Source organism: Procambarus clarkii, chromosome 30 (assembly GCF_040958095.1).
Source record: "Procambarus clarkii isolate CNS0578487 chromosome 30, FALCON_Pclarkii_2.0, whole genome shotgun sequence".
In the NCBI taxonomy this organism is placed as follows: Eukaryota; Metazoa; Arthropoda; class Malacostraca; order Decapoda; family Cambaridae; genus Procambarus; species Procambarus clarkii.
Window position 1 is genome coordinate 3,194,736 of NC_091179.1, and position 27,157 is coordinate 3,221,892.

Below are 27,157 nucleotides of genomic sequence, written 5' to 3' on the forward strand. Positions count from 1 at the left end.
AAATTAAAAATTTTGGATACCCAGCCCTCAAAACTTTAATATTTATCCAGTATTCAAAAGCAGTCAAATGGTTAGGTCCATTTTAATTAAGAACTCTCTCCCGACTGCAGCAGATTGTTTGTATTCAATTCCATAACATGATTGTGCATGTGTTTACATCGGCCAAACAGGTAAATCCCTTTCCTCATGTTCAAAACAACACTCTTACTCAATTTGTACAGCCCAGTATTCTAACACATTGCATTTACATTCCAGTTTATGTGATCATGCTATCGACTTAAGAGGGGCAAAATGTTTTGTACTAAAATGTTTTGAAACAAGGGTTTCATTGAGCGAAGATTGATCGCGGCAGCCTTGATTAACCTGTGTGTCAATAGTCTTAATTTTAACCGTTGTAAATACAAATTAGATTCGCATCTGCTCTCCAGTATGGCACGTCAGTACACAGTACGATAAACAACCCTGATTGGGATGTTCATTTACTTTTTTGGTTTTTACCTTAGTGTATTATCAAATTACCCGTTTTATGTGAAATGACTGTTAGTACCTTTTATGATTTCTACCAGAAAAGATTTTCAATGTTGCTCATGAAACCTATCCTAATATAACCATCCTAGGCCTATGCAGAGGCCTAACATAGGAATATTTATGTATGGATTTTAGCTTTATTTTTTATGCTCTATAAAATAAATAATACCAAATTAAACTTTCTGTTTGCTCATTACATTATTATTTATTCGATTGGCCACATAGTAACAAAATGTACTATTTTACCAAGAGGATCGGTTGTTGTTCAATATATGTGTTCTCAAGATATCATGCAATTGTGAAAGTACAATTATATAAGATCTAAGTCATTCAAAAAATACCTGAAACTGTAAAATCACGAGACACGTAAATCTTTAAGGCAAAACTGATTTCCATGAGGACGTGGTCACCTCTCCTCACCAAGGTGTCGATGCTCTCACCAAACTCTGCTTGACTCTTGTATATGAGTCGACCCTTCTCCTCCAGACCCGCAATCTCTCGGTATATTCCAGACTTAATATTCTGGAAAATTGGATAATTATGCTATATTTATGCATTATTAATAATTTAAATATATTTCTTAATATATAATGCTTGATATTTACATATACATCGCAAGGCAGGTCAAATATATAAAAAAACAGAGGTATGATTATTAATGCTCATTAGGTCACTAATAGTACGAATTCAAAGCAACTGTAAAGTTTGGAACAAATAGGGACAGAAATTTACGAAATTGATATATTATTTATGGTATTGTTTTATACTTATAAATAATTATGAGTACATAAGTATTTGATTACATACACGCACAAACTGCACATTGGCCGAGTTTTTCTCCCATATGGTGATGACGGAGCGGTCGTCCAGCACGTCCTGGAGGGACTGGAAGGGCTGGGAGATGTGTCTGACAGCCAGGAGAGCCATGAGGTTGCCGGCGTAGCTCTGCGTCAACACCACCGTCACCAGCCCCCACACCGCCAACACCACCCGCTCCCACCACCAGTCACCATCATATTCCAACACATCTATGCGAATAGTTTATTTGTTAAAAAAGTATGTTTTGCATGCGCAGATTATGCTTTCTGATAATGTATCTGTGCACAATGAAATCATATTAACGTGATGTATGAATGAGAAAATCAGTAGAAGCCATGATGAGGATTTGAATCCGCACACCTGAATGCTCACACGTAATCGTCCAAACCAACTAGGCCACAACATGCTCAAATCAATGTCATGGCATATACTTGGGAGCACCCAGTGTGCAGGTTCGAGTCCCCCCCATCATGACTTATACTGATTTTCTTAACGATACATCATATAAAGGTGATTTGTTATGCATTTGAAGTGCAACTTTGCAAGTAGAATTCCAATACAACAGCCAAAGTGCATTTGGGCCAAGCTTGAAACCATCATTGGGCTTCAGTGCAAGCCTAACATAACTATGTCACTAATTCATGTTTTATTATAATATAATATTATTAATTGCATTAAACCAGTTTGGAAAGAAATATTTGAAAATGACGAAAATCACTCTACCTGTGGAAAATTCCACCCACTATATTTTTATTATAATCTAAGAAATGGATTATTTCTATGTCACATCTGAATCCTACATCTAATCATATCAGAACATATCAGATTCGTCTCTTGTATCATACGTCAACTAGATCCTACTTCCATGACGACATCATAATGGTTACGTCCGCCACTGTGCCTTATGGATGCCTACGTGACTTTTTTCATGTAACTTCAAGCTAGGGTCTAGAAGCTTCGACAAGGAGCTATGTTAATTAATAAACAATTGGAACATCATTTGACTTCCGGTGATGCTTATTACAAATCCGTAATAAAGACTATATTTGTACTATAAGTACTACCTATAATCATTAAATCCAATATAAATTTATCCTATAATCCCACTTTATCTCATTAATCTGTATACACAATAAAAAAAACTAATCAATATTCATTGAAGGCTTCCCTCCCTGAGAGAGGATGCGGCTGCCGGCTGGGAGCGCAAGCGCACATCACCGCCCGAGGCCAGATCTGTGTTTACATTCAAACAGTGTACAAACGTGATGGTGCTTTAGACATTTTCAGCGAGAATATACTGCACAAAATAATCTAAATTCCCAGTGATTACTCCCTAAGATACTCAGAGAGTTCCTGAACTACAAATCAGAACTAATTACTGATACATATATCTAAATACGATGTGTAGAGTGTATTGGTACCTGATCATCTTAATCCTAACAAACACTGCAAGTGAATCTATTATACAGCAAAGCTACTATCTTATTATCAAAATGCAGTGCCTTATCTCCTGAGGAGTGATTAAAGAGTCTGGAAACGGTCAGATTGGCACCGGGACTCGGAACAGATTAGTCCTAAGCGTTTGTTGTGTGTTTCAATTGGCCAATTTTCAAGCTTACAATCACCACTAATGCAAGTGGTGATTGTCACGGCCAGCTGACCACCACCACCACCTGTGTCCGTGTCTGCACTCCCTCTCTTCGTCCGTCGAACGCCCGCCGATGTCGCAGGTCACTGCAGAAAGCCAGGCTTCTCTCAGGCAAAAGGTGCCACCAATCAGCAGCATACAAGGCACATGCAAAGTGTGTGTCAGGGTGTTGTATCTTAAAAATAACGGGAATTTGTGCAAACATTCCCACAACGGAACATGATGTCCAGGTACGTGGCGCCCTCTCAAAAAGATTATATCAATCAACGTCCCACACGAGCAGTCAGGGAAAACACCTCCAACAGCTGCATTTCGACAGAGAACCTACTAGAAACCAATACAGCAACATCAGCTGGAACCTTGCAACACATCCCCAAAGCTGCTCGTTCCCAAGCAACAACCAAACTATCCAGCCTCTTGTAAAAGGTTGATGAATCTCCCGGAACAACCCAAGCATGGCTCAACGTCCTCATGTTTTGTAAAATATGCCTAGCTGTCCCTGCAAGGAGAGACAAATCGCTAGCTTCCTCAGTCATTAGGGTTATAAATAGTTTTCCTAGAGAGGACAACAAGGTACCCCTTCCCACCCGTGCCAAAAACACCCACCGCAGGAAAGGTATCAACAACAGAACCGAGGCATCCAAACTAAGAGTCACAGTCAGCAAGAAAATAGAAGAAGGCAACACTGTAGGGGCAATAAGAGTCATCACCAGCGAGGTCACAGCTGCCACCAGAGATACCAATATAGCACAAGCCCTGCGAGATAAACACCCACCCAGAGCTCCACGTGATGACAATATTCCATCAGTCGGTTTCACCAGAGCAGAACCCCTGTGTGTGGTCGAATCTGTGGTACAAAAAGCAGCTTTATCCTCCCCACCAGGATAAACAGGACTTAGACCCAATCACATCAAACAAATGTTCAACCCTGCTCTGGGAGACATTGCTCAGGGCCTCCTGGTGGAACTGACTAGATTTTTCAACACATGTTTTGCTAGCAACATACTAGAGACCATACGGTAGTTTACTTTTTGCTGCTAGCTCCTGTGCCCTCAGGAAATGGATGGAGCAATCAGACCAATAGATGTAGGAAATTCACTTCGGCGTTTCGTCGCTGCAGCTACAGCTAGAACAGTTAGCCAGGCAGAAGCAGACATACTGAAGCCAAAACAGCTCGGGTTTGTCATTCCCCAAGGGTGTGAGTCAGCGGCTCATGCAGCTAGAACCTACATTGCTAACATTACAGCAGAAAAGGCCCTGTTAAAACTGGATTTCAAAAATGTTTTCAACCTGGTAAGAAGGAATGCAGTACTCAGTGCGGTTCATCGTGATTTTCCTTCCCTCTACACGTTTGTACACTCTTGTTACAGCAAGAATCTAACTCTATTATTCGGGGAACATGAAATCGAATCACAAAAAAAGCTATCCAACAGGGTGACCCCCTTGCTCCTTTTCTTTTCTGCCAATTCACCAAGAAATTCACTGATACCCGGTCCAGTGAGGTGAACATTTCGTTTTTGGACGATTTTACTCTAGCTGGCTCCCCAGACTTCCTCCTGAAGGACATAAGAATAATTCAGGAGCAAGGAGAAAGTCTAAGCCTCACCCTGAACTCTTTCAAATGTAAAATAACCTCCACCAAATATCATATAACAGAGCAAATGTAGGGTGTTTGCCGGATATCCATATAACCAACACTGAGGACAGCACACTCCTAGGAGCTCCTCTTTGAGGGAAGGCCATCGATGAGGTATTTGGTAAGAAGATCGCTGACATGAAGCGGATGAATGAGAGGATTGAAGACATTGATGCACTCTACTTCATCATCAGATGCTGTCCTGTCTTAGATGTTCGCCATCGTTCAATAACATCAAATTGGAGGAGTGCTCCAGCTTGCTGAAATCAATGTTAGAAAAAGCCCTCAACCTTTCTATCAGCAACTCACAGTAGAAACAAGCCTCCCTTCCTGTCAAACATGGGGACTTCGGCGTTCACACATCAACACAAATTGGATTGCCGGCGCCATTGCTAGCTGGCCGCACACGGATTTGTTCCCGGAAAAACTCACGATTCTGAGCACCCATCAGCTCCATTCGTCGCGGTTTTGTGAGGAAGAATACATCAGTACTCCAAGACCCAGACAATATCTTGTTTTTAAGGAAACGATTCCGATTTTGTCTACAATTGCCAGAGGACCAACGTTGTTGATTACCTGCTGCCCAACTGACTGGTATTCTGCGCAACCCAGTACGCAGGCGACCCAAACTCTCGTACCGCACTTTTTTTTTTTTTTTTTTGAGGACCGTATCACTGACCAGGTCACTTAGAGTCCTACCCTGAAGGGCGAGGCGATACCCTGCGGGCAGTGCCACAAGGGGGCACCTTAGAAGGTGTACTGAGCCTGACAAGGAAAGGTAGACCACACAGCTCTTTTAGGTGTTTGGTATCCCTGATTCCACCTGCAGGAATCATTCTACGACCTCCGTTGGAGGGGAATGAATTTCTCCAGGCCTAGGAGTGTCTCAGGCGTTAGGTAGGGCAGTGATTCGGTTCTCACTACGTGAAGAGAGTCGTGGGGAAGGCTAAGAGCAAGAGGAAATGGAAGCAGCTTTCCGACGAGGAGGGACGGTGGACCGATGTGCAGTAGGCACCGAAGAAAACTGCTATCGAGGCTTTACCACTTGCTTCTACCAGCAAGTCAGCAGACGTAATGGACCTAGAGAGGACATCATCAGTCACACACCAGCCAGTGTCAGTCAATGCTTCTCTGTCCACAACACAGACACAGGACGGCAGTATGAGTCAGGAGAGGACACTACCAGTCTCACACCAGCCAGTGTCAGACAATGTTCCTCTCTCCACAGCCCAGCCGCAGGACAGCAGTATGAGACAGGGGAGGTCACCACCAGTCTCACACCAGACATTGCCAGCCTCTGCACATCTTCCAAAATTCAAGATCATGCAGACAGACCACTTTCCTACAGCATATGGAGTAGTAACGGCAATGGAAAAAGAACAACCAGAGCTCAAACTTTCCATTACAGTCAACCTGAAAGGAGAAATAATAATGTCACCACAAGACCAACAGACTGCAAATTACTTAGAAAAAGTAAGAGTCCTGCAAGGGAAACCTGTATGCTTGGTAAAGCTGGACCCTTCAGAAAGACGCACACGAGTCGTGCTTTTGGGATACCCAATCGACTTTCCCCTGGATCCAGTACTAGAACACAAGCAAATCCTGATTGCGGAACGATGCCGCACAAAAGTAGACAAGGCAGCGACACGTCAGGTTCTGGTGACCGTCATGGGACATGTGCCAGAAACATTCAGTCTTGGAAATTGGGGAACATACCGACAGAGGACATACGTCCCGGAACCCCTACGCTGCTTCAGGTGTCAGAAATACGGCCACCATCAGTCACGCTGCACAGGACAGGAGAGGTGCAGAGTGTGCAGCCTGAGACATCCAACCAAAGACTGTATTGCCAGGCACAAGGCAAACCAGACCACAACAGCCAAATGTCCAAATTGTGGAGGCAAACATCATGCCTGGAGCACAACCTGCTCTGCACGGAAACAAAAAGTGCAGACAGCTCAGGCCAGGATCAACACACTGACCAGCAGTACATCCACCAACACCAACGTCTGGAACACTCGTGCACAGCCACAACAGACACCCACTCTCACAGAACAAAATTTCCCGAATCTGTTAATTCCAAATCAGAATATACGCAAAAGTGTTGCAGAAATACAGCAAATGCAAAAGAGCAGAAAACCATTACTTTCGGAATCAACACACCAGATATACAGTTTTACCGAGGTCCAGCTGAAAAACATCGTTAAGATCATGGCAGAGACCATTATCAATTGCCTACAGATGACGCAGAACGCCTCACAGCAACAGACTCAAGACATCACTTGTGTGATAATGGACAAGATCGTGCAGCAGACCACAGTTACACAAGAAATAGACAGTCCGAGACAAGATGGAGCACAAGAGGACGAACAACGCAACATGGACATACAGACTACCAACAACAGTCGGATAGTCAAGACACCAGAACGTCAACATTCACAAAAGCAACTGCAAGAAGCAGTGACCACCCACGATCATCAGCATCTTCCAACACAAGAGACAGACAACAACAGCCAATGCAGTCTGGTATGCAGCAACGCCAACAAAGACGTATTGAACAGCAGCGATGCACAGGTTCCACCAACACACGAAACGGCCGCGAGCAATCAATGCAGTCCGACATGCAGCAATGCCAACAACAAAGTGATGGACCACAGTTATGCACAGATTCCAACAATGCCGGGGATGACCACGAACAATCAATGCAGTCCGACATGCTGCACTACCAACAACATAGCGATGGACCACAGTTATGCACAGATTCCAACAACGTCGGGGATGACCACGATCAATCAATGCAGTCCGATTTGCAGCGATACGACTTGCGAGGCGGAGAATATAGAGGTCGAGTCCGAAGAGGAGTTCTACTAGAACAAGCAACACCAACCGAAACCGTCGTCTGGCCATTACGAATACTGCAGTGGAACATACAAGGTCTTGGAAATAAAAAACACACACTTCAGGAGGCTGCAATCAGCACGAAAGCAGATATAATCGTTTTGGAAGAAACTCTTTTCCCAGCCACGAAATCCTTCAGATTAGCTGGATATCAGCACTATGTTATACCGTATGAGCAGGGGAGACAAAGAGGGTTAATGACCCTAGTCAGAAACACCATACCCAGCAAGAAACTAGACTCAGTTTCATGTGGGGATGGAGTAGAGGTATTAGCAGTAACAGTGAATATGGCTAATTTTGAGCTCCTCATATACAACGTCTACAAGCCCCCTAGACGTAAACTAGAAGCAGAGGCTGTGCTTGCCTTGGCCATGCAGGAAAATGTAATTATTGCTGGAGATTTTAATGTTCATCATAAAGAATTAGGTGCAACTGGGCCAGCCAATGCAGATGGGCGCCATTTAGCTGCTGCTCTGCGAGAAGTACCTGAAATTACACTTCTCAACACTGGGGAACCCACTCGCATTCTAGGTGGTTCCCTTGATCTTACATTCATCTCAACAGCACTCCAGCATCAGGCGAAGTGGGAAGTAGACCCGGTGATCACCAGTGACCACTATGCTACTGTCACAACACTAAACCTAGCACGACCTCCTACACCACCTGCACAGCCTCGGTGGAATTTAAGAAAGGCCAATTGGAATATATACCAAGAAGAACTTGGAAAATGGTATGCAACGTACACGCCACCTGAGGATTTGAACATACACGAGACCAATCTGCTGGAAGCCGTTGCAGCTGCTGCAAACAAAGCTATTCCAATCATTGTCACAGGAAACACAAAACGAAAGAACTATTGGTTCTATAGTAATGAAGTTAAAGAACAGAACCACAGAGTCAACATCTTCAGAAAACATCTAAAGAGAAACCCCACGCCAGACGGAAGAACTCTGCTAAGAGCGGTGATATCTGAAGCAAGGCGAGTTTCTAGAGAAGTAAAGGAGGCAAGATGGTTTGAGTGGTGTCAAACTCTAAATGAGCATAGTAGTCTTGGCAAGATATGGGGTCAGATTAAAACTATATCAGGTCGACCAGCCCGGCCACAGGCATGTATTCAACCATTGTAGGAGGCTGAGAGACTTGCTCTCCAATTTGCAGAAAGAACAGCTTCATATCAGCTTCCTGCAATGGTCCGAAGGCAGCAAGAACAATTAAAACAAGAGAGGATGACAGTCATTCATGAGGGCATCGCTATCAATGACGAATGTGACTGTCCCTTCACCAAACAGGAACTAATCAGAGCCAAAAAAGGTGGTAAGGACACTGCACCAGGTGCTGATAACATTACATACTCAATGATCGCACATGCGGGTCCTGCTGGAGAACAAGGAATATTGGACGTCATCAATGCATCTTGGCAGCAAGGCAAACTACCGACCTCTTGGAAGAAAGCAGACATCATACCGATTCCTAAGCCGAAAGAACCTGGCAATTACAGACCCATTTCATTAACATCATGCATTAGTAAAACTGCAGAACGGATGGTCTTAAATAGGCTACTGTGGAAGACTGGAGACCTTCATAAACACATATTTGGCTTCACTAGAGGAGTAGGTACTGCAAACTGCATAGCGACATTACTAGGAACAGTTAACTCGGGTCCAGCTATAGTGATCTTCCTTGATCTAGAAAAAGCATTTGAACTTGCAAGCCCGCAAGCAATATTACACACCTTAGTTAAAAAAGGTGTAAAGGGAAAAATGCTAGCATGGATTCACGATTACCTAAGTCACAGGTATGCCAGAGTAAAGTTGCAAGGACAAGTGTCGGACTACCACTTGCACGAGAATGGGACTCCACAAGGAGTCCTCAGTCCTAGTCTTTTTAACATCGTTGTGGAAAACCTTGTTACCATGACATTTACAGAAGGGGTTAAATTGCTCAGCTATGCTGATGATTTAGCATTAGTCATTACAGGTCCTTCACTTCTAAATAAAGCTCAAGGTGCTTTAGATAAAGTAACATCTGCATGCAGTGTTTTAGGGCTAAAAATATCTGCACACAAGTCTAAGGCGATGAGACTAGGTGGCAACACTCCAGACAGGCACCTACGCATTCAAGACATTAACCTTCAGTGGGTTACACAATATCGATATCTCGGAGTGTGGATCGATTTTAAAATGACATTCAATAAGCAAATTCAATATCTAAAGGAGAAAGCAAAATCATGAATAAATATAATGAGAGCAATCACAGGGCCCCGTCTAGGAGCGGGACACAGAGTGTTGAGAATGTTTTACGTACACGCCGTTCGTTCCCTAGTTGATTATGCAGCGCCTGCCTTACTCACTCTTTCTCCTGGTCAGTGGGCAAACGTTGAGGTTCTTCAAAATGATGCATTGCGAATCATAACAGGAGCTCCCAGATGGACTAAAATACTGAACCTAAGACTAGAAACAAAGCTAACGTCGATTCAAATAAGGGTAAAAGGGATTGCTGCGTGCATGCTGACCAAGATATTGACTAGACCTGGAATCGGTCTAGTCAATATCTAGTCAACAAGCAGTTCACTTAAAGATATAAACACTGGAGCACTCACTATGGACAGAAGAGCCTCCAATGGCAACAGGTGGACCCATTATGCGATAAACACCATCAATACATTCGATATAACAAAAACAGTCACTGAGAGGGGTGTCGACGAAATACATGCAGACTTTGTTATACAAGCCCCTTGGGAATCTCTGCCAGCAGACTTTAAGATTATGGCTCTTGAAGGAAAGAAGAACCAGACGAATCCTCTTCTGCTACGTAACATTGCACAGATGCATATAGAAGCAAACATGGCATCCGACAGCTTCACTTACTTCACAGATGGATCAGTAGACCAGCAGGGACAAGAAACCGGAGCTGCAGTTAAAGCAGGAAACTCTGTAAATAGTTGGAGGCTCTCAAATAGGTGTTCGACTTTACAAATAGAGATGCTAGCCATTCAAAAGGCTTTGGAACATGCTCTTGCTGAACACCGACAACATGTTATCATACATACAGATTCGAGGACCGCCATTGAAACCTTGCAACAAGAACACATATGTGATAACATCCATCTGATCACAAATGTCTTATCCTTCATGCACACACTCAAACGACAAGGCCGACGGGTACTTATCAACTGGGTGCCAAGTCATGTGGGAATAATAGGAAATGACATTGCAGACGAAGCTGCAAAACTTGCTACTAAGAGGAGAAATGTAGACATTTACATACCACAGAGTCTATCACAGATGAAGAAAGTAATTCGAAACAGAGCAATGCAAAAGATGTACAGTGACCACAACACAGCAGTTGCAACATCGGGATCTGCGGGTTGGTACAAGAATTCAACCAACTACGTACCACTTAGTTTGATGAAAGGGGGCAGTAGAACAACAGAAGTGCACTTACATCGCATCAGGCTTGGATACCCATGTGCATGGGAAATAGGCTTACAGGTTCCGGAAGATGAGAGGAAATGTCAACACTGTGGAGACATGCCCGTCAGACCACTGGAACATTATCTAACACAGTGCACAGTTACAAACCCATTAAGATTTCAACTTAGATTCAACAGAGCAGAAGAAGTTGTTAAACACATATGGCAAAATCTTACTGAAGCGACCATACGAGTCATAAATACTCATACTCCGCCCAAGTAAAACAGAAACAAACATCACTTAGTGGGCCAGCCAGAGGCTTAGGGCCCGCGCAGGATTATCCCTGCAAAAAGGAAAAAAAAAAAAAAAAATTGCTGTACTAGCGTTTTTGTCCTCTTCAATGCCATCGGATAACCTGGTGAAGGAAACCCTACCCGATTACCTAGGTCAACAAGCAGGTGGTACAAGATCCCAGCTTTATAGGCTGCGCCACCAAATGGGTCTCTCTTGCAGGATCAGCACTCCAACCACCACCTTATACAGCTCACAAGCAATCCAGCTAGGATAGCCCCATTGTTGACCAAGCAGCTGCAACAGGCCTAGAAGCTGCAACAACACCACATGACACTGCCCGAACTAGAGCTGTAGCAGTTCCTCATGCTGGTGACTTCATATTAGCAACCCCAATGCCAGCAACTGTCACGTGTCTCACACTTCAAGCCCTCCGAATTGTTGTGGTCCTCTGCCATGCTGGCCGACAGGTATGGTCTGCTCAGCCAATGCACGGGAGGATGGCATGCTAGACACAGTGAGGTAAATTACATTATTAAGTGGAGCCTTACCACAGCCTGTTTTCCAGCAGAGATATAGAGAGAACCTCATTTCCTAATCCCCCCTCAACTCTGACGAAGCATGTTGGTCGCCCAGACCAACGTGTATATCACGATTATTTCAACTTTAGCCAATACCTATGTTGACTTCAGTGTTGCACATCCAGGCAGTGCTGCTACTCATCGGGAAGCAGCCAAGTCTCGTAAATACAAAGATCTTGATTACCACTACATTTTTGTCCCCATTGCCACAGAGACACTTGGTGCCGCTAGTTTTTTAAGGAGCTTGGTTCTAAGCTAATTGAAACAAATAGAGCCAGTTTCTTCTTTCAGTGCCTTAGTGTGGCGATACAGAGAGGAAATGCACACTGTATCCATGGTTCTTATCAGCCATCTGAGGAGATGGCGGAACCTCTACACTCTGTGACAACTAGCCTTGTATCTTTCATGTAACCAATGTTGTAACCCTTTTGCGTTATGAAGTTTTAAATAAAATAAAATTACAAAATAATAAAAATGAAGAGGGCCGTCGCAGAAGACAATATGTGAGTGTATGCGGGTGCCTAACAAAGCACCCGCTGGATGCTACATGTCGTCATCTTCGAGGTCGGGGGTCCCTACAAACGCAACCAGTAGTTGTACCCCCTATACACGGATATGTATATATATGTATATATATATATATATATATATATATATATATATATATATATGTCGTACCTAGTAGCCAGAACTCACTTCTCAGCCTATTATTCAAGGCCCGATTTGCCTAATAAGCCAAGTTTTCCTGAATTAATATATTTACTATAATTTTTTTCTTATGAAATGATAAAGCAACCCTTTTCTCTATGTATGAGGTCAATTTTTTTTTATTGGAGTTAAAATTAACGTAGATATATGACCGAACCTAACCAACCCTACCCAACCTAACCTAACCTATACTTATAGGTAAGGTTAGGTTAGGTAGCCAAAAAAAGCTAGGTTAGGTTAGGTTAGGTAGGTTAGGTAGACGAAAAAACATTAATTCATGAAAACTTGGCTTATTAGGCAAATCGGGCCTTGAATAGTAGGCTGAGAAGTGCGTTCTGGCTATTAGGTACGACATATATATATATATATATATATATATATATATATATATATATATATATATATATATATATATATATATATATATATATATATATATATATATATGTCGTACCTAGTAGCCAGAACGCACTTCTCAGCCTACTATGCAAGGCACGATTTGCCTAACAAGCCAAGTTTTCCTGAGTTAATCCATTTTCTCAATTTTTTTTCTTATGAAATGATAAAGCTAACCATTTCATTATGTATGAGGTCAATTTATTTTTATTGGAGTTAAAATTAACGTAGATATATGACCGAACCTAACCAACCCTACCTAACCTAACCTAACCTATCTTTAAAGGCTAGGTTGAGTTAGGTAGCCGAAAAAGTTAGGTTAGGTTAGGTTAGGTAGGTTAGGTAGTCGAAAAAACATTATTTCATGAAAACTTGGCTTATTAGGCAAATCGGGCCTTGCATAGTAGGCTGAGAAGTGCGTTCTGGCTACTAGGTACGATATATATATATATATATATATATATATATATATATATATGTCGTACCTAATAGCCAGAACGCACTTCTCAGCCTACTATTCAAGGCCCGATTTGCCTAATAAGCCAAGTTTTCATGAATTAATGTTTTTTCGTCTACCTAACCTACCTAACCTAACCTAACCTAGCTTTTTTTGGCTACCTAACCTAACCTTACCTATAAATATAGGTTAGGTTAGGTTAGGTAGGGTTGGTTAGGTTCGGTCATATATCTACGTTAATTTTAACTCCAATAAAAAAAAATTGACCTCATACATAGAGAAAAGGGTTGCTTTATCATTTCATAAGAAAAAAATTATAGTAAATATATTAATTCAGGAAAACTTGGCTTATTAGGCAAATCGGGCCTTGAATAGTAGGCTGAGAAGTGAGTTCTGGCTACTAGGTACGACATATATATATATATATATATATATATATATATATATATATATATATATATATATATATATATATATATATAAGTAGATATTTTGGTGACAGATAGCCCCACCTATGTATGTTGATCAGATAAGAAAATCAGAAGCGGGGAGCCACATAGTGCCACTCCATATTAGGTCACCCAAGGTGTGAGTGGTAGCAGTCGAAAAAAACAGTGAAGATAGGTATCTATTATGTGCCACTATGATCATGTTCATTTACAGTAAAGTAGCTGCCTATGAAGGGTAATCAGATAAGAAAATCAGAGGCGGGGTGCCACTTAGAGCCACCCCATATTAGGTCGCCCAAGGTGTGGGGCAGCAACAATCGTAAAATAGTGAAGATAGGTATCTATTATGTGTCGCTATGTTCATGCTCATGTTCATTTATACAGAAAAGTATGACAGTATATTTGTATAATAAACACTCAGGTGAGTTGTAGTTACAACCCCCCCCCCCCCCCTCCCTCTATGGGACAGGTGTAAAAACAGGATCCTCGCAGTAGGGGTGATCCCCCCCTCACCACCCCTCCTCATACTTGATGACCTTGAGTGTACCGTAAGAGGGACCAGCCTCCCTTAGTTGTTTTTAAGTTGGATATATTTTAAGCCTCTATACTTAAAGAAGGAGAAAAAGAAATAATCCTGATGATTTATAGATTATATTATCAAAGTACATAGGGTTAAACATAGTCGTATTGTAGGTCATCTCCCCCCACATAATATTTATTAACAAGACCTCTCCTTCTCGCCCACAAGTCCGTTGTGGGGTCTTCCTCCCCCTCCTCCTCCTCCTCCCCCTGGGGCGAAGACGATGACTCATCATCTCCCAGAGAGTGAATGGGATGTAGTGCGCCTCCCTCAGGTGACTGACTGCTGACGTCATAGGGTTCACTCTCGCTGGTGGGGTGTTGTCCTTCCTCTCCTTGTGGTTCAATGACGTCACCACCTTCACTCTCGGTGGACATTCCTTGGGCTGAGGTGTTGGGGTGGGGCTCGGATGGTATGTCTGGGTGACCATACGCTAGGCTAGTGTATTTATTTAGGTAAAAGCGCTTATCATCAAATGCACTTAAACCCCTCTTAGTATTGAATGTGGTTGCCATCTGCCCCCCTATGTTTCTTATTTGTGAGTAATTAAAAGTATTTACTACACCATTACTGTGAAGGGTCTCTTTAAAGTGGTTATGTGTTAAAGATCTTTGCACAGCTCGGGGAATACCCTTAGCGGTGATGGAATTTTTATTGTCAAGCAAAAGCACACTATACATTTTGGGCTTGAGTGCCACAACTTCAAGGATGTGTTTATCTGACACCTCTGACCTTAACAGCCCTAAAACACCCTTTTTAGAAGGATCATACAAGGGGTGAGTTTCAGGAAAATTACTCGTATCCATCCACAAACTAAGGGGTTCTTTCCCCATCTCATTAAAGACATCTTCAGCTAGTAAGGAGAAAATGAAACTGTCTGTATCACTATACACCAGTTGTACCCTATCTGAATAGTGGTTCTTAAGTACCCTGTACCAAAAATGGTACAAGCTGTATTTTGCTAGCTCAAGAATCTGGAACCCAATGTAATTAGGATGAGTAATTTTAATGAATGGTCTGGAACTGACAGACAATAATTTATTGTCACCTAAATGCACCATTCGTTTAAAGCGGGGATTCTTCACCTCTCGTAAAAAGACCCTAGCTGAAGTCACTAGTTTGGTGTCAATGGCATAACGAGCTGGATTCAGTAGCTTTTTACCAAAAACACTGTTCGTCAGTAATTTGAAGAGTGTTTTCCTATCATTACTGCTGGAGGCATTTCTATTGTTAACGTTGGTGTTAACAAATTCTGCCATAAAATCTGACTGGTGGAACTCGTAAATTGCATGTATTGTTTCCACTTCAAGTCCTATCTCAATAAATAGTTGTAAAAGGTGAAGAGATATGAAATAATGTTTTTTGGGGAGATGATCTCCAACCAGTTTGATGTTTTTTGGGGGGAGGTGTGTGATGTTATTTGTTTCCAGAAGTCCCCTACTAAATGGTGAGATATCCTCCATACTTATTCCCCTATGGTGTAAACAAAGGGGCAGATCGTCTGTTAGTCTAGCTATTTCGGGTCTTAAAAGTTTGGTGTCAATTAAGAGCCAGTACCCTTTGTTAGAAGAGAAAGGCTGTTCTGTCATTATCTTCCCCCCGCTAATGAAGGAGTTCATCTCATCAGATGAAAGTCTCCTTAGTCCCCCATGGGGCAATTTCCTAGTCATACAACTCCCATAGAGGCTGTTGAAGTCGAGATAAAGTAAGAATGAAGACCTATCCTCCTGGGGGTTAAAAGATGGGTTGACATAGCGGTTGTTAGCTCTGACATAACTCCTAACTGCAGTTGTAAAACCCCCTCGTATGTTTTGTGATAAGAGATTGTGCAACGTCACATCTGCACTTAACTCCAACGATATTCTACTACTTTTCAGGAAGCAGTCGTAGGAGTACCCTGGGAGGCTGCAATAGTGTGTCAATTCTAAAGAATATATATCATTTAGAATTGCCCTGTGGTGTGTAAAAATGTCAGCCAGTAATCCTACATCACACCTCAAATAAATGAGGAGGTAGTCTTTTAATGTCCTACACCCTGTAGCCTCCCATACTAATTTAGAATGTCTATATTCGTCCAAAGTTATACCTGATTTGTTTAGGGAGCTGTAGAACATTTCAATAGGAGGGAGTGATGTGTCATTAAAGCAGCTGATTTTTGTGGTATATTCATAAGGGAAAAACTGCTTACCCTTTAAGAGTAGGTGGTGACTCTTTTTGGGCAAACCCTCTATCATTGAGTGAGTGAATGTTAAAGGGCTGGCTGAATCAATGTGGGTCTTTGCTAGGGATGAAAGACTACCTGTAATAAAAGCCAGTGAATCAAGAAATTTAAGCTTCCCTATTTCCACCTTAAGATATTTCGTCCCCTGTCTCATGAGGATATTGCTCTTAATATTTGAATCCATGGTAAACTCCCTCAAAATTAAGCCCATGTCATAAGACATATTATGGGCAATTAGAACTAAACTCTCCAGAGCATTCTTGTGGTGGAGGTTGCAGTAATTACATAGAGCTCCAATATAATTGAGCTTTTCCCTAAGGTGATCATGATGTTGAACCTTGAAATTGGAGGGGGTAAATACCTGCTCACAAAACTGGCAGTGAGTCTGTCTCCTAAAATGGATCATATCCTCAAGAGACATGTCTATTTCATAATGGTGGAGGGTAGATCTGATAATTTCCCATTTGGTAGCAACTCGCTGCATGAAATGAGTAACACTGTCCCCCCCAAAATAAGTAAATTTATCAACGACAGTGTGGTTCCTATCAACAATTATATAGCTGTATGCTATAGGTCTATGTATGGCTGTAACAGAACCTAGACAATCCTCAGTGCTTAGGACACACTCGAAATCAAAATAGCCCACATGGGAAGGGGCGTAACCTTTCCCAGTATTTTTAAAATGGAGTGTGTCCCCAGGCTGAGGGTAAATAATTTTCTGAGTGATGTCGCAGGAAGATGAGTGATTTGTTAGCTCAGACGAATTTTGATATTCTGAGAGACAGTTTCTACAGAAGACTGTCTTTCGTTTGTGGCTGTGAGTAAAGTTCCGAAGGAACTTATCGAACTCTTTTATCAAGGCCACATGAGATTCCCCCAATAACAATAAAGGAACTATGACCGAGTACTGTCTGCTACCACGACGACAAAGAGAGACGTGATAGACGCCATCTGTATGTTTGTGTATTGAATACAAAAAAATGGATAGTTTATTTCTATTCTCCAATTTAGAGATATCCTCCCAAGACAGAGGGAAGGATAAATTGTCGTATTTGACCATTTTCCTAACCCTAGAGTGAGACTCTACAAGTCTCCCTATACGTCTCCACTTCCACCCTTGTTGTGACGCCAGAAAAGCAGCAATGCACTGAATAATACATGTTTTATTGTTACCAGCCGGGTTTGGGTTGAAGACCTCATGCCGTCCCCTTAGAAATGGGGGATAAGGGACATAATCCCCCAAAACTGACCTTACACTTGCATTACAGATGACGATTTTGAGGAAATCGACATTATATAATATGAAACCACTCCCCTCTTTTTCTGAAAGGAGATCTTCCAGTCGTGTAATCATATAAGCCACCCAGCTATCAATAAGATTACCCACATCCTCAAGAGTTACCAGTCTAGCGGGTGTTGTTATGAAGTGTTCTCTAAAGTCATCATCTTCCGTGAGTCGTTGTTTCAAAAGTGTTACCTTTACCTCGAGGAGGATTTTTAATGATGAAGTAAAATTGCCATGTCCCCCAAGAGAATTCATGTAATTCTCTATTTCAGATATGTAATAGTCCCTAAAGTTGCTTAGGAGTCCTATAGGGTCTGTGGCGAAGGCTGAGGGGATGGAATATTCCAGCCTAGTAAAGAGATTCCCCAGAGCCCCCACCCTATTAATTAAGTGGGGAGTGTCTATAGCATCCTCCTCATCTGGGGAATTTTCATCACTATTTAGGGCATTAAGTCTATTGATGACAGGGGGTCTAAGACCACTAGGGCCCGGCTGAGAGATGTCACCCCTATCACCATCATCACCATCATCATCATCACTCATCGCTTCCTCTCCCCCCTCCCCTCCACCTAAGGGGTTATTGTCACGCTGTGCTTTGTCATGTTCCTCCCCTACCTGCCTCTGAATCGCTCCTGGAATGGAATAATAATAAATAATAATAATAATAATAATAATAATAATAATAATAATAAAAAGGCAACACCCTCTCACTAAACCCCATGACATAAGTTCTCAAAAAAGATTCTTAAGAGAAATAAAGGTGGAGGGTTTATTCACTCACCACGGGGGCATGTTTGTAGATGTTCAGAGGTCAAGTCCTCACACACAGAGGTCCCACAATTATCACAAGGGGAAGTGTGGTGAGGTCTCAAGGATGTATTTCCACACAAAAAGCACAAGAAGCCATCCTCTCTGGAAGGGAGGGTGGGCTGGCGACGTTTACCTAATGAAGGAAATAGTGTATAATTTATATACACTCTCTCTCCCACACTCACGGAGAAGGGGAAAACCCTTCTTAATATTTTTCATTTGAAATAAATGAATAAATAAATATATAAAATACGGTCATACCTCCAGCACAGGTTCTCCTGTGTTCACCACTAGACTGTACACATACAGTTTCTCCGCAGAAGAAACATGTGTAACACCTATGAACGAAGAGATGTGATGACCCCCATCCACAAATTCTACAAATATCACCAACTCGAGACATAACGATCACGCTTACCTAAAATAAATAAATAAATAAATAAATATATATATATATATATATATATATATATATATATATATATATATATATATATATATATATATATATATCCCCCAGCACTCAAATCACTCCACTTCTCATTCCTGTCCCTACTTATCTATATAAATATATATATATATATATATATATATATATATATATATATATATATATATATATATATATATATATATATATATATATATAATATATTTATATTTATATATATATATATATATATATATATATATATATATATATATATATATATATATATAACCCCTATATGAAATAGATACTAATTTACTTACATCTCGGTCTAGACGGGGAGGAGAGTGGATGGTTTGGTCACAATTCAATAATACATGATGTGGGGGAGGTGTAGCGTCCTTTTATTGACTCGGAAACGTGGGGGGCAACGTTGCCACATACAACACCTCTCAGTCCTTTTTGTAAGAGAAGGGTTAGGCCTGCTGTAGAAAACTTTTTTTTTTTTTTTTTTTCTCTCGTCTGGAGGTCATCACTAGGGGACTTCTACTTCAAAAAAACATCAGGAGGACTGGCTATGTCCTGAGGGAGACACATCCCTTGATGGGTGAATACACTCACACACACACACACACTCACACACACACACACACACACACACACACACACACACACACACACACACACACACACACACACACACACACACTCACACACACACACACTCACACACACACACACACACACACACACTCAATATATATATATATATATATATATATATATATATATATATATATATATGTCGTACCTAGTAGCCAGAACTCTCTTCTCAGCCTACTATTCAAGGCCCGATTTGCCTAATAAGCCAAGTTTTCCTGAATTAATATATTTACTCTAGTTTTTTTCTTATGAAATGATAAAGCAACCCTTTTCTCTATGTATGAGGTCAATTTTTTTTTATTGGAGTTAAAATTAACGTAGATATATGACCGAACCTAACCAACCCTACCTAACCTAACCTAACCTATATTTATAGGTAAGGTTAGGTTAGGTAGCCAAAAAAAGCTAGGTTAGGTTAGGTTAGGTAGGTTAGGTAGACGAAAAAACATTAATTCATGAAAACTTGGCTTATTAGGCTAATCGGGCCTTGAATAGTAGGCTGAGAAGTGCGTTCTGGCTATTAGGTACGACATATATATATATATATATGTCGTACCTAGTAGCCAGAACTCACTTCTCAGCCTACTATTCAAGGCCCGATTTGCCTAATAAGCCAAGTTTTCCTGAATTAATATATTTACTATAATTTTTTTCTTATGAAATGATAAAGCAACCCTTTTCTCTATGTATGAGGTCAATTTTTTTTTATTGGAGTTAAAATTAACGTAGATATATGACCGAACCTAGCCAACCCTACCTAACCTAACCTAACCTATATTTATAGGTAAGGTTAGGTTAGGTAGCCAAAAAAAGCTAGGTTAGGTTAGGTTAGGTAGGTTAGGTAGACGAAAAAACATTAATTCATGAAAACTTGGCTTATTAGGCAAATCGGGCCTTGAATAGTAGGCTGAGAAGTGCGTTCTGGCTATTAGGTACGACATATATATATATATATATATATATATATATATATATATATAATATGAATATATAAGCGACCACTCCATAGGTAATTGAACCATTTATGGGGAAAATATGGAGGAGTGTGCGTCTGTCACAGACGAGCAACTTAATATTTTCCACCACCCAGCAAGAATATTTGTAGCTGGATTCAGTAATTCTGGGAAAACGACCCTAGTGGGGAATTTATGTGTTAAATACCACGGAAAATTCTCAAAAATTTTAGTGTCATCTGCAAATAATACAGAACAGCCTCTTTCAAACATTCCCTCTCTGCGAAACAAGGTTACTGTCTCCCAGGATCTGATTAACCCTCTAGAGTATAAAGATCCTTTTTCAAATGAGTCAGTTTTGTATATAATTGATGACTTATACCTGGAAGCCATACAGAGTCCAATTATAGCCAATATCTTCACAAGAGGGAGACACGGTAATATTTCCGTAATTCTAATTAGTCAAAATTTGTTTCCCCAGGGGAAATACGCCAGGACAATAACTCTGAATTGTAGTCATTATATATTAATGAAGCAGAGAGACATAAGCCAACTTGAAATTTTAAGTGGACAGTTATATGGGCGAAAAACTACTAGTAGTTTCGTTGAAATATACCGTCGGGCAATATCCCAGAACAAGTATGGTTACTTATTGGTCGATCTGACGGTTCCTGAGGCATTACAACTACGAACGAGCATCACCAACGAAGACCACTGTGAAATTGTGTATCAAATGTAATCAACAACGACAACAAAAAAATGTCTCTAACGACACAGAAACGAACAATTCTCACCAGCATCTATAATGACATTTCTAACCCAGGTGGTTTCACAGGGTCAATTCAAAAATTGTATAAGGCTGCCAGACTTAAAGACCCCAACATTAGTGTTGCAGATGTGAAGGAATTTCTTCATGGGGAGCGATCTTACACATTACATAGAGGAAATTTAGTTAGGTTCCCCCGACGGAAAATATTAGCCCCTAAACCTCGTACCATAATTGCCTGTGACCTAGGGGACTTTTGTAGTTTACAAAAATACAATAATGGTGTTAAATATATTTTAATTTGTGTCGATGTTTATTCCCGCCTAATGCAGACTCAAACTTTAAAAACAAAAAATTCGAGTGAAGTGTTAGTCGCTCTGAAAAAGATATTAGAGGAAACGCCTCAGTTTCTCGGTGTAAGGCGGATATTCACTGACCGAGGTAGAGAATTTTACAACAAGTCAGTTCAAAATTATTTTAATAAGAAAAATATTAAATTATATAGTGTATTTTCGGAAATGAAATCTAGCATAGTGGAGCGAGCCATCAGAACTTTAAAACATAAACTGTATCATTATATGACTCAAGCTAATTCATTAAAATACACCCACATCCTCCCTAAAGTTGTGGACGTGTACAACCACACTTTCCACAGGATGCTAAAAAATACTCCTCATGCCATTCATAAGTTGCAAAATATTGAAGATATACGAAGACAGTTTAAGGTTATGTATTTAAACAATGACTCCTCCATAACTGCCATCAGTCCACGGTTGCACCTTGGACAGCATGTGCGATTGGCAAAGCGCAGGAATATATTTCACAAAGGTTTTTGGCACCAAAATACAGAAGAAATATTTGTAGTGTCACATATTGACAGAACACATCCAATCCCGACATATAAAATCAAAGATTTAAACAACGAGACGATCAGTGGTATGTTTTATGACCAAGAATTGATTCCAACATCCCTTCCAGACTATTTTCCTGTAACGGTATTACAGTCTAGGAAAACATCGAAAGGACACAGAGAATATTTCGTCAAGTGGAGAGGGTACCCAGATTCTGCCAATAGCTGGATTAAAGCTCAAGACATCGTCAAATTTAACAAAAAATGACAGTTCAAGAGGACTCTCTCGTAGAGAAACATCATCAGTTGTTATTTTTATTAAACAATTTATCACCCAAGAAGCGGAATAAACTAATCAAGGCTTTAAAACGGCAGGAAATTGAATCAATTTGTGAAATTTTTGCCAATTTTCTGAAACGAAACATCCCAGTTCAACCTCAGATAATTAATGGCTTACAGAGATATCAGAATGACATACGATCTGTAGCGCGTAAGAAAACTCCTTTATACAAAAAGAAGCTCATACTGACCTCCAGACGTGGTGGGGCGATATTAGCAGCTCTGCTACCTTTGGCTGTATCGTTAATTTCCTCCCTAATAAGGTAATTGCGTAAATAAGTAACGAGAGAATAAAATGGTGAAAGAATATTGCCTGGTACCACGATTCATAGCTGAAAAATATTTATTTAATAAAAACAAGAACTCACCATCACCTCCTAATGCTGTGGGTCTGCCCTCCCCCGGAGGTGATGGTAGTGAAAGTATGTCCTTCTCTTTAAAAAACGAATCCAACTCAAGTAATAATATTGGGGGAGCCCGTAACCTACCCACCTGCGACTCTGGTAGGGGTGATGGGGGGGTGGGGGAAGAGGACACTCCTTCCTCCCACCTAACAACAACGGGCTGTGGGCGGTGTTGCCGTAGTAGCACCTCCAGACGGGCGGGGCTGGTCACACACCCTTTAAATGACATTGGGGCCCCCGGCGACCGTCGCCCGCCGCCACCCTTAAAAAGAAAAAAAAAACGCGGGCTGCCCGGCGCGACCATCGCCTTTTAAAAAAAAAAATAAATAAAAAAAGGGGACATTCCATCCTCCCGCCCGAAGTGCAAGTAATTGTTGCTGGCCACACTCCACATAAAGCCACCATCACACCCCAAAATCCAAGTCTGGACAACTTAATAAATGTGAATTTTAAAATTGAGGAAATTCCTCATGTCAAAGCATTATTGAACATGTTTGGACAAAACAGCCAACAGGTGATGTGGGATAGTCGCGGAAATTTATTAAAGCCTGTACAAAATTTAAATATTTTAGATATAATTAAAACTCTAGCCTTCACAAAGGGACAATTTAGGGCAAGTGACAAGGAAGATGTAAGGGTTTTACTGAGGGTGGCTGGCATAGACCCAACCCTCATACGTAATTATCGCGCCAGATCACAGTTAAAAGGGGGGAGGGGTATCCATAGGAGACCCCATTGGGAGCCGTATTGAAGACCTATATGAAGGCCATCTTAAAGACCACCATATTCAGTTGCATATCCACCATGGAGCAAGCTTCTAGACCCACTCCTCCCCCAGCTACACCTCCAGAAGACAAATCTCCCTTATTAAAGAAGTTGGTTGCTACTCAACGGTACTACAAGTATGTCGAACACAAATGTAGATTGATATATGCATTGTGGGATTGTTATGACCGTCTTGTGTTGAGTGCCCCTCCAGAACGGTTTTTTAAGTCATTTGGAGAGACGGTGAAACGTTATGAAGAATATTCATCCCAGGAAATCCAGACGGAGATATGGCAAATGGAAAAATTAACCTTCCAACATCGAGACCAGATTACAGCCTTCGAGACTGGACGGAGTGTGTATGGACTTTTAAGGTAGGGAAGGCAGCCTCTACCCCACACCCCTACATTCCTCCCCCCCCCCCCAGGTGGGGGACACAGGTGTATTTAAAGGCCTCCACCGTCACCCTCGGTCACCATAGTTGACGACGACTCTTCCCCAGTTCCTCTCAACCGCCCCTCCGCCATGGCTTTATCGTCCATTAAGTCAATAGACAGCGACATCACCGACACCCACGCCTTTGGGGTCGGTGATGTGATCGTTTACGATCTCCCCGCTGCTGTTGTGCGTCCCTATGGACTGGCAAGTGTAATTTGGAAATGTTACAACTATGCCCGTGTGGAACGTGAAGGACTGACGCGTGTCAACAGGGCCACAATACGTTACCGGTCTACCCCAGGTGACATTGAAGTGAAGATAGCTCCCCTACCCTCCGACGGTCAAGACATTGTCGAAGAGCCAGTCTTGTTCTTCCGCCCCACCATCGTGGCGCTAATTTCCGCTTTCGGTGCAGGAGCACCCTTCGAGTCCAACCCTATAGCTCAGGAGCAAGTGCAGTCTTCCGCCGACATCCACAACATCACCAATGTCACCCTGGATACTGCCCAAAATAGGCTATATTGGCTGAAAACAGCCCTAACAAAGGTTGGCAATCTCATGGTAAGAACTCCAACCATGTTTCGGTTGGTGGTACCCCATGGCCTGGGGGCCTCCCGTGATGGCATGGACAACTGGCACAAGGACGTCGGGCCCATGCTCATTTCGCTCAACGCTGAGCTGGGCAAGCATAACAAGGAGCTGGTAATCCTCAAACGTCCCTCTACCGTCACCCCATCGATGGTACCCCTCCCGAATGATGATCCCAGGGGAGAGGGTGATAGTAAAACTATCACCCTAGATGCAGTGGTGGGGGAGGGTGCCACCACCCCAGGAAGCTCTTCTCGTTCTACACCACCAGCACCACCAGCCACCCCCAGGAAGAAGAGACACCTACAAGAGTACTCATCCACCTCCAGCGCTGCTCCACCCCCACCCACAACATCTGGCACAGCCAAACGACGGATCGAAACCACTATTGACTTCGACCCCCTCTCAAATCATCGTATTGACACCATCCTCGATGGAGAGTCACAGGAAATATTCCTGTTATCCTCATCACCGAAAAAACAACGAAAGCTGTAACCATCAACGCTCAAAGAAGACGTGCCAGCACCGCCGCAGTCAGTAACAGCAGCAGCAGCAGCAGCAGCAGCAGCAACAGCAGTACCTCCATCTACAACAGCTTCGGTGGTGGTAGCAGTAGCAGGTCCACCGACGACGGTGACAGTGTTGTCAGCGGTAATGGTAGCGGCAACAGTACCACCAACTACAGCAGTTCCGGCGGTGACAGCGGCAGCAACAGTACCATCATCGCCGGCAGCGGTAACGGTAGCGGCAGCAGTACCACCAACTACAACGGTTCCAGCGGTGGTAGCAGCAGCAGCAGCAGCAGCAGCAGTACCGTCAGCGGTGGCAGCGGTGTCAGTGGTACCAACAGCTCCCCCAGCAGCAGCGGCAGCGGCAGCAGCGGACGACAGCAGTACCAACAGCTGCTGCTCTTTATATGTAATTTGTTATGGGAGAACAAAATGTAGTTCCCCCTGTTGTAGTTCTTTTAAAAGTAATATTTCCTTAGTAGATTAATAAAATAAAATATAAGTAATGATGTTTTATTCCCACCCCAGTCAGTACATAACTTAACAATGGACGAGGAACACTACATATACCTCACTAGCCTCGACCAAGAAGATATATACAACAACACAAGTTCAGCATTTACAAACACCATCCCCACTCTACATTTAAACCCTTCCATTAAACATGAAGTGGCCTTAGTCAACATACTCCTACCCAGACGAATTAACGCTATCATCAAGGATGAGGGGGAGTCTGGTATAGACGTCTATGCTACTTTTAAGCGAGGAACTCTTTCTAAAAGCCCAGAACATCTCATCTACACCTTCCTCCCCAAAACCAACATATTATCCAGAAACATCACATTCATCACGAGTGAGCTTAGCCGACAAATAATCACCGACATGAAGCTTAGCTTCCGAGGTGATTTCAAAATATACTTCTCAGAAAGAGAACCAATCCTCACCTATGATCAATCCTTAGAGCGAGTATTACTTTCCTCCACTCTTAACAATGAAGGCACTGGTTCCTTATATTCTCTTAGCCTTCAATTTAAACACAGAATAGCAAATGTACTTGGTTTTGACAGCAGTCGCAAATACACCATTTATCAGGCAAAATCAGATGACATTACAGCAGCCTCCAAGGTCGTGGCCTCATTCCCCCCAGACAATGACGGAGGTTGTGACTATTTACTCATTTATAGTGACGTCATCGAGCCGGATCGTTACGGGGGACAAATTGTAAATATCTTAGATGCAATCAATTATCATGACTCTTATTCTAGAGGGGCTCATCCCCTAGTGTACAAGACATTAAATACTAACACGTTGGAGAAGGTGAGCATTAAGATAACAGATCAGTTTGGGCGAAAGGTTAGTTTTGAAGATGGGAGGTCGGTTACGGTAGTCTTACACCTCCGCCCTAAGGTATAACAATATAATCTATATAAATATAAATATATATATATATATATATATATATATATATATATATATATATATATATATATATATAGAAGTGTTTACCCACATCATCGGTTATTATAAGAAGAGGAGTCGGGATGCGAGTACCTTTCCACATACCCTCCCAGAAGGAGTATGGGGAGATCTTCTCCCCCCTCTCTGGGAGATACGGGGTGAGGGGGGGAGCGATGAATGACATACGCACATTCCAAGCGCCTTATCTCAGATCTGGTGGTGGTTTTTTTGGGACCTTAGCCGGCTTGGCTCGACGAGCCATACCATTTTTCAT

General features: G+C 41.9%; 1 protein-coding gene across 1 annotated transcript in view; it reads right to left on the reverse strand.

Moving 5' to 3' along the window:
* Positions 1 to 751: 751 nt before the first annotated feature.
* The window catches only part of LOC123765604 (probable glutamate receptor), a gene marked incomplete at its 5' end in the record, with an annotated part of 131,960 nt that continues 105,554 nt past the window's right edge, over positions 752 to 27,157 (reverse strand). The window contains 2 exons of the mRNA XM_045754280.2: positions 752 to 1,050; positions 1,336 to 1,556. Of these exons, the coding sequence (XP_045610236.2) occupies positions 859 to 1,050; positions 1,336 to 1,556 (413 nt within the window). The remainder of the gene's footprint in view (positions 1,051 to 1,335; positions 1,557 to 27,157) is intronic.